The 9,477-nt window shown below is 41.7% G+C and overlaps 1 protein-coding gene across 1 annotated transcript in view; it reads right to left on the reverse strand.

Moving 5' to 3' along the window:
- Positions 1-9,477, reverse strand: part of TMTC4 (transmembrane and tetratricopeptide repeat containing 4) — a 92,608-nt gene that overhangs the window by 42,966 nt on the left and 40,165 nt on the right. Inside the window, exons 7-9 of the mRNA XM_019525195.1 lie at positions 6,451-6,543; positions 2,509-2,670; positions 1,581-1,783 (exon numbers count right to left, since the gene is read on the reverse strand). Of these exons, the coding sequence (XP_019380740.1) occupies positions 1,581-1,783; positions 2,509-2,670; positions 6,451-6,543 (458 nt within the window). The remainder of the gene's footprint in view (positions 1-1,580; positions 1,784-2,508; positions 2,671-6,450; positions 6,544-9,477) is intronic.

The raw sequence follows: 9,477 nt of genomic DNA on the forward strand, positions 1-9,477 counted from the left end.
CATTGTAGCAGGGTGTGGAGTGCAGCCCGCAGCGGCAGCCACCTCCGCCCCGCACACAGATGGGGAGGGGTACATGCCCTATGTGCCTGCCCTGTGGGTGCATGCAGCAGCAGGAGCCCCCCCGACACCCCCTCCTGAACGAGCCACCCGGGTTCCAAGCCTTTCATAACCTGCCCCAGCCCTGGGGCCCCATTCACCCCTGCCCCTGTCTCTGCCCCACTTCCTCCCTCACCACAGGGGCCTTGATCTGCACCCCCATCCCCATGCCCCTTCCCCCACAACAGACTTACCAACCAGATGCTGGTTTCCAAGCTGCCGGACTGCGCTCCGGGCCACATGCATATTGTAGCTGTGTGCATGCAAAGGGCACTTCTCAGCCACATCAGGAAAAAAAAGTGGATTTCTGATACTGTCAATTTTCCCTATATTAGTGCCGATCCTATATGGGACCGATGTACTGGTGAACATCTACAAACTTCTTTTTTGCATGGTTTTGTTTTTTTTTTAACATCTGTAATTATTTTTAATAAGTCTTTTGGAGCTTCAAATTATAACTGCCCCCATCCCCGTCAAAATATGCTGGGCTTCCATGGCATTTTAAAAATTATTTTGATAGCTTGGAAGTGCTCGTGAGTGTTGGCCAGTGGCTTTGTGCACATTTCACAAGTCTGTGTTTTTAACAGAATTAAAACATTACTGAATCATTTGTGTAGTGAATGCCCTTCAACCCAAAGAAATAAAGGAAGAGGTAAAGGACAGGGAAGCAGATATGAGATTAACATTTTAAGAAATGCACTAAACTGGCAGAGCAAGAGATGGGAGGGGTGGGGGAAACTGTAATTTGAGTACTGAATTGTATGTACTCCAATTAAAATCTTTAATTTGCTGCCTCTTTAAAATTATATAACCAGTTCAAGGATGTGCAGTGTGAAACAGATTCTGAAGAAAAGTAGATAAGTAAATATAGATAGCTAGATAGATATAAAGTAAATAAATATAATATATATAAAATAAATAAATAAATATATATATAAAAATAGAGTCATACTAAGAGTAGTAAGTTGATTTTCCATTCTATAACGTGTGGCTGTTGTTGTTTTCAAGTATTTTCTCAGTAACTCTTCAATGATGAAAGAGTAATCACTTTGGGATAGCATTTTATTTTTTCAATCAGTGGCCAGAATCTCTACATCTTTTATAAAAACCCTTTTTTCATTATTACAAAAGAAAAAAGAAAGAAGAACTGTAAAAAAGAGGAACACAACATACATCAATTACACTCTGCTCTGACCACAAATTACTTTTTACCACCTACAGTGTTAAGGATCTCAAAATGCCATTTCAGGAGGAAAATAAAGCAGCCATCCATACCCCCTCCTACAAGTGTGCTTCCCCACTAGTCAGTGTATAGTGATGGGCCCAAATTGGGATGAAACAGTAATGATAGATATAAATATTTATTTCAACTACATTTGCTAGGTATTGGTTCCACCAAATTGTTAGAATTATCAGTACAGGATTTAACAAAATAATACTGTACCAAGTTAGTGTGGCATTTAAAATTCAACACTGTCTCTTACCTTCTCCTATGGCTGTCTTCTGAGCATAGAGCTTGGCATATCAGGCCAATTAGGCAGAACCAAAGTGCTGCTAGTGCAATTATTCTCCAGTCACTGACTGATTTAATAAGGGGTATGCAGCCCATTGACCAATCAAAACACAGCCACCAGGGACAGAGCAGCAACCATGCATTCAACGAATAGTAGTAATTATAGTTTATAGCCTGTCAGTCAAAGGAAAACAAACATTTATTTGATACTAAACTTAAGAGGAAAAAACCAACTTCAGAGTTCTTCTTCACAATCTTCTCTCCCTCCCCCCAACAAGTGCATTTTATAAGATACACAAATGCTGATTCTTAGTAAGAATGGGTCCATTCATTTTACATCTATAAAAATATACAAGGATTTCAGCATAAAACAAGCTGTTTTCCATACATAGATAACTGTCCTGTTCAGGATGAGAGATACAGTTATAGACAGTCATCTATACATGTAGATCTTGGTGGGACAATCTTCCAGAATGCAAGGAAATGTCTAAACCACACACACAAAAGCAACCCAGGAAAAAAGCAAAAAAACATATTTAGTCAGGACACGAGTAATTTTCTTCAACAGTGAAGAAAGAGAGGTAGAGCCAGCTTTCAATATTTGAAAAGAAAAAAAAGGGGGGAAAGGATTCTGTCCTTTCTTCCAGAAATAGAGGAAGGGTGGGTGGAAAAGCACATACCAAATTAAACGCAGAGCACACATGAGATTTACTTAAAAAACAAAATCCCTACCTACAGAAAATCATCACAATAGCAAAAATGAAAGTGACTCATCATCACACAGCACAAAAATATAAATCTTGCTCATTTTATTGTTTCTTTGAAGGACTAAAATAATTGGATTTTCTTTTCAAAAACCAATTTTTTTAACTTCCAAAAAAAACAAGTCTGTGACTTACTCTCATGAGTAGGCTGTCTGCAAATGAAGCTGGGTTGTCTACTTCAGTGAACGCTGGTGGTCCTGTGCCCATGATTCTCCACCGTATGTAGAGTATAGTGACCCCTCCAGACAACAGAAGAGTGATCCTGAAGAGAAGTCCTTTTCTAAACAACCCAACATTCTACAGCAAAAAAAAAAGAAAGAAAAAAGCCAACAAGGCAAGCTATAAACCTTCTTCCATTTTCTTCTTTCTTTGTCACCCTCCAGGACAGAAAATGAGAATGAAGACTGTAGCTGGGCATCCTTGCTATTAGAAGAAATATTCCCCTTTCCTTCCTCCCCCTTCCCCCTCTCCCCCCCAACTCTCACCAAGCAAAATTCTCAGCTACATGGTGTATGGATATGGGAAGAATGGCACACATTCGTAAATTTGTAACAAACGTTATTGGTTACAAATTCAGAATAGAAAATGTCAGGAAAGGAACTGTGCCTTCCATTTGTATGGTAACTGGCATATTAAGTCATAGAAAATGAACGAGAATAAAGAAAACAAAAGCCTAAGGCTGAGAATTTTCTCTCCAAATTTTCTGGTCTCTACTGACTGATTTGAAAAAAAAAATATTGCAAACAATGTTATTGCTAATCAATTTCAATGGAAACAAATTTTCTTTAAGAAGCATCTCTTCTAAAAAAAGTCTTCAGTGAGTTTGTGTGATTTCACAAATCAATTTTTGACAAAGGTTTCAAGGTATAGCTTTTATTATGTATACAGGGGGCTGGGTGGATCAATACTTCCTTTGAAAATGAATGACTATGTCCTGTGAGCATTTAATTATGGTGGGATGCTTTTATAATTGAATACAGTTAATTTGCTTTCTGTTATTTATATATAAATCAGGCATTCTGTTTTGTGTGTGCGTGTGTGTGCGCGTGCGCATGCGTGCAATAAATACACACACACACATTTTTATAAAACAATTCCAGATACAGACAGATGACTCTGTTCCAATAAAAAGAAATGTAATGATTCTTTAAGCTCTTCTAGAAAAATAAAAGTAATGAAATGCTTCAAACTGTCAGTATATGAAGACTTAAAATCTTATGCACACATTGGAACTAGGGGTACAACAATAAAGATTTTTTTTGTTGATTATTAACCAGCCATATCGGCCAATACTGATTTGATAGCCGATATGCTGCCTGGCAGCTTGGAAAACAGTGGCTGGCCAGTAAGTCGGGGAAGATGGGGGGCAAATCGAGGCCCCCATGGTGAGGGAGGGAATGGGGCGAGCTACAGGACTTACAGCATGCAAAAAAATCCCTACTAGAGTAGATTTATCTCTTTCTATACCCAATTCAAGGATTTTGCAAAGCACAATACAAATTGCTAAGTGCAATGGAGTCCTAATATCTAGGCCTAGGAACAGTGAATGAAAATTCAGGTAATCTACAAACAGTTACTAAAGGGTGAAAAGGTGGCACTAATTCATCCATTACCAGCTCAGTTAGAATCTGACACTTCACCTATGCAAATTCCATAAATATGAATAATTGGACAAATATTTGACAGCTACTAGATAGTCCCACAGGAAAGGAGAGCTACTAATAACAGATTAATCATCTGCCCCCTCCTATGGAGGGTTCAACAAAGCACAAAAGTATTCATCTAACCTTACATAGAAGGGAAACTACAGAGTGCTTCCCTGGGGTTTAGCTTAAGCCTCATGTTGCTCCAGAACTGTAAAGGATGAAGTATGAATAAAAGTTCTTGTGGCATTTAAGAAGGAAACTCAGTAAGTGGAGGTGGACATTGTAAAACTGAAACAGCTGGTTGGACAAAACTAGCTGATTGGAAGGGGGTTAGTCTGGGCAGCAAAGAGAAATGCTGGGAATTGAGCTCCTACTGACTAATTTAGAAAAACAAGGTGTTTTGAGACATGCAGGTTGCAAACCTGAAGCCATTTCACAGGTAAAGTGATGGAGATGCTTCAAAGGCAAACTTTTTATGAGCAATGTACTAGCTCATAAAATGTTCAGGGGGGGCTGGGCTGGGGATGCGTTTGGGGTGGGAGGTAGCAGCACTGGGAGGGGGGCTGTGGCAAATTGAGGTGGCTGTAACTCACCCCCTAGGCTCCCCTCCCAACGGTGCTGCTGTCACTCAGCTGCCCATCCCCCCTCCCCCCCAAGCACAGCCTCTCTGCTGAGAAGAGACCAGTACAGCCCCTGGCCCCAAGCCCACAGCAGGCAGACCACCCTCACCCCATGTACAAATGCAGGGAACACATACCCCCCATGTCTCCCCCAGGGGTGCGCACAGTGATGGGGAAATGCCCCCCTCCCAGATGAGCTGCCCACAGCTCCATCCCATGCCCCGCCCTACCTGAGCAGCGCCTGCCTCTGCCCCAGCCCCATTCCCTCCCCCACTGTGGGGGCCTCGATCTGCCCCCCCCATGCATCCCTCTCCCTCACCCCCAGACTTAACCAGCCAGACACTGCTTTCCAAACTGCCTGACCGCATTCCTGGCTGCATGCATGCTGCAGCTGCACACATGCGGCGTTTATCGGTGACGTTATCAGTTACACCAGCCAAAAAAGCCAACTGCCGATAATGCCAATTTTCCTTTTATCAGTACTGATCTGATATGGACCAATATATCATCTCACCTCTAATTGGAACAGATCTCTGGAGGTGGTAAAAGCTAAAAGTTAATCTGACATCAATATTTCTATCCATAGTTCCATGAAAAAGGGGTGGGTATCTGACATTTTCTACAGCAAGCCACAATCTAATGTTGGGAATAAAAAACATAACACTTCAGTTTCTTAGCATGTAAAGAGCATTGCTCATAAAAAGCTTGCCTTTGAAGCATTTCCATCACTTTACCTCTGAAATGGCTTCAGGTTTGCAACCTGCATGTCTCAAAACACCTTGTTTTTCTAAGTCAGTCAGCAGGAGCTCAACTCCCAGCATTTCTCTTTCCTGCTCAAACTTACCCCCTTCCAATCAGCTAGTTTTGTTCAAATTAGCTGTTTCAGTTTTACAGTGTCCACCTCCACTTACCGAGTTTCCCCCTTAAACACCACAAGAACTTTTATTCATACTTCATCCTTTACAGTTGAAGCAACATGAGGCTTAAACTAAACCCCAGGGAAGCACTCTGTAGTTTCCCCTCTATGTAAGGTCAGATTATACTTTTTGTGCTTTGTTGAACCCTCCATAGGAGGGGTAGGCGATTAGTTTATTATCCTTTCCTGGGGGACTATCTAGTAGCTGTCAAATATTTGTCCAATTATTCATATTTATGGAATTTGCATAGGTGAAGTGTCAGATTCTAACTGAGCTGGTAATGGATGAATTAGTGCCACCTTTTCACCCTTTAGTGACTGTTCGTAGATTACCTGGATTTTCATTCACTGTTCCTAGGCCTAGATATTAGGACTCCATTGCACTTAGCAATTTGCATTGTGCTTTGTGGAATTCCTCAATTGGGTGCAGAAAGAGATAAATCTACTCTAGAAGGGATTTCTGTGCATGTTGTAACTCTTGCTTTCCTACGCTCTATTTAAAAGCTGTTTTGTGAACCTGAATAAATAGACCACTCTTCACTTTGCCAGAGAGATGTGTTCAACATCAACTTTTGTTTCCTGGTTATTGACTGGGGAGAATGGTCTCATCTCTACTACACACAGTAACCAGTTTTCCCAATACTTAGGCAGCATCTTTTTAAATACTGTCGTAAGAAAAATCTATGGAGTGCAATCACTGCTGCATCCAGCCAAAACCCAAGCACACTACCTTTATCACTGCAAAGAGGTTCTGGATCATTGCCTTGTTTTGCTTGCCCTAAAGCTGCTTCTAGTTTTTAACTCCCAATTTACACAAGACTGTAAAATGGCATCTTTCTCTTGTAGGACAGGATTGTCAGGATAGCAAGACTGATCAGAAATGGAGTACACTCACCTCCAGTGACTTGTCCTTATGGAGTACCTTGTGAATAAGCTCCAAAATATCTAGTCTGCTAATCACCAGAGCATCAAATACAGCATTCAAACCCTAAATAACCAGCAGGAGGAGGAGAAAGGAGAAATAATTACATTTTTAAACAGTTGTTATAAAATGCTACTTCTACAATGAATCAGTGCTCATCTTAATTATGTTTATAAATGGGATACAAACTCTGGATACATTCTGATACAGGCAGTAATATGGAGTCATTGTCAGAGGGGAAGGAAAGAACCCTGCCTCAGAGGAGCAGACTGTCATTATGTGGCCTTCAGCCTGCAGGTGGAGCATCCCAACTGCTCCAGCATATCTGGAAGTGTAGCAAATACCCCCATGCTATGCCAGCCTGTGCATGTGTGGAAGGAACATAAAAATACTGCCCCACCTCCTCCCTGCCATCCTCACTCTTGTCAGCATGTCTTAGTAGTCTAGTAAGGTGGGAGCTGTATGGATTCAACCACCTATTTCTTTGCAAAGGCATACACATCATCACAGCAAGGCTAGACAGAGTTAGAGAGACTCCAATCTCGATATGGTTTGAGATTCTACCAGTGAAAGTATCTGAAATTGCAAGGTGCTCAGAACCTCTGGCAAAGTTCTCTATGGCATCTATTTCTAGAAACCTGAAAAAGATCTGAAAGTATTCAACACTTTGCAGGATGGAACCATAAAAATAAAATAATTAAAATCAGGAATAATTCCACTGAAGTCAATGGACTTCTGATGGCATCATACTCTGAGCTCAGTTTCACCATTGCACATCTGTCTCTAGTGACCTTTTTATTCCAACATGCTAACTGAATTGCATATTCCATTTTAAACAGCCTTCCTACCCTTCCAAAAACATTCAGGAATCTTTACATACCAGAGCTATACAGCTAATACCCTAATACCTTCAGGGTTTGCTATTGTTCTAAGGCCTAAAGGGAGCCAGGAGATAAACAGTTCTAGTAGAGGGGCTCAGTCTCTTTCTAACAGCTAGAGGGAGCAGATGGAAACTGGCGCAGAGCTTGGAGTCACTGGCAGCATAAGGTTGCTGGCTCACTGAGAAAGGAAAGAAGGCAGGACTCCTGTTGGAAAGGGATATTCTTCATGGGACAATTTCCCTTTTCGTATGCTTTACAAGATCCTTCTTGACCCCTCATTTTTACTCCCTCTGGCCTGTGCTTCTTTTGACTGTTAAACCTGTTTTCCCTCATCCCGAGGATAAATATATGTAAACAGATGCAGCAACAACAACAAAGTTCCTCTCTGAAAAAGATCCCAAAGATGGAGGATACTACAGACTCTTATTTTCAAGTCACTATGAGAAACAGAGATGCTTTTATTTTTTCAGTGATTGCCACATTTAAAAAACAGTTCTCTTTGGCTGCCGATACATGTGCTAGTTCATATTTAGAATGTGTCAGAGCAGACATGATTAATCGAGTTTGCTCCATGTTCTAATTAGAATGCTCCAGCATTGCCTCATTGTCACGTGTGGAAGCCCCTGCACATTTTAAAATGGCTGTGGGGCCACTTTATCTAAACCTCATTGACTGAGGTTTAGATAAAGCGTCCCATAACCATTTCTTAAATGAACGGGGGCTCAAGATACATGACAGTGAAGCATTTTAATTAGAGCAGGTCTCTGGGAACTGCTCTAATTGAGACAGCCCCTCACCCCTGAGCACATGTATAGGCAGCCCTCGTGCTCTAGGATGTTTTCTGCAATTTGTTTTCTCTTTATAAGCAAGGACAAGAGGATATTTGTTGCTTACGAACTCCTGTTTCTGATGCTCTGATCCTTCCAGTTACAGTCAAGGCCATTCCCCAGCTATAGAAATAAATCCCAATTGTACATCTCAGGAGTCTGACTGTGTCATTTCAAATAGGATGACTTCAGTTGAGTAAGAAAATGCAGAAGTATATGAATCCCCTCCCCGCCTCCCCAGAATGCTGCCATTTACCTAGCTACATCTTTAAATAAAAAACAAAATGAAAAGAGAATCAACAAACATTATACATAAGCAGAAGAACTATTTATAACCAGGCAGTGTCATAAAGAAAAAAAGAGCAGGTTTCTATAAACTGCTCTTTCAGCTAATTATGTCCTTCTTCATGAACTGCATCACCACTAGCTTTGCAGATCTGCCTGAACAGTGAGCATGACAGCAGGAAAAAACAAAAACACTTACCCTAGTATAATTTGCACCAATCTTGAGCCCCTGGCAAATGTTAAAATAATGGAGTAACTGGGGTGCATGGCAAGATGTGCTGTGTTTGGGATGGGGCATAAAATTCCTCAGATCCTGACTGCAACAACGCTGTCCACAGCCCTCAAGGACTGGGCTGAAAGTAGTCCTAAAGCTTGGGTTGTCTGAGGCCAGGGTCAACAAACTGATGACTGTCAGCCCTGGCTCTGGACAGCCCCAGAGCCAGCTGGAGACCTGGCACAATGCATACATCAATATGCACGATGCATACATCAATATGCACCCATACCTTCGACTGCCAGCCCTGCCTTCAGAAACCGTTAGGCTGAGGAGCTGTGGGGCTAGGAACTTTGATGTACTGGGCTGAAGCGAGTCTCTGGCTTTGGTGAAACCTGACACTTTATATGTAGTTTTAAAAATTGCCAAATGCAAGAGTTGCAAGGTTTCCACTGGGGGAAGCCCTTGGGGCCCTTGGCTCACCCACCTGGGAACGTGGCAACCCACCTGCCAGACAGCTCATTGTTGGGATTGGATTGAGGCTGTCCAAAGTCCTAAAATGATCATCAACAACTGTTGGTATCAGGAACTCCCATATGGGTTCCAGACCTCAGACTGCCAGACATTTCATGTGCAATATCTTGTGGCTGGTTGGCCATTTTATAGCATCATAAATTCGCTGAACATGTGGCATGTTGCATTACATTTATTTATTTACAAATGTAATGCATGCCAGGGACTTTTTACACTGATGTAAGTTACAATGGGATCAGGAATTGTGGGGGGGGGGGGG

This window comes from Gavialis gangeticus, unplaced genomic scaffold (genome assembly GCF_001723915.1).
Source record: "Gavialis gangeticus isolate Ggan-Ray unplaced genomic scaffold, GavGan_comp1, whole genome shotgun sequence".
NCBI lineage: Eukaryota > Metazoa > Chordata > Crocodylia > Gavialidae > Gavialis > Gavialis gangeticus.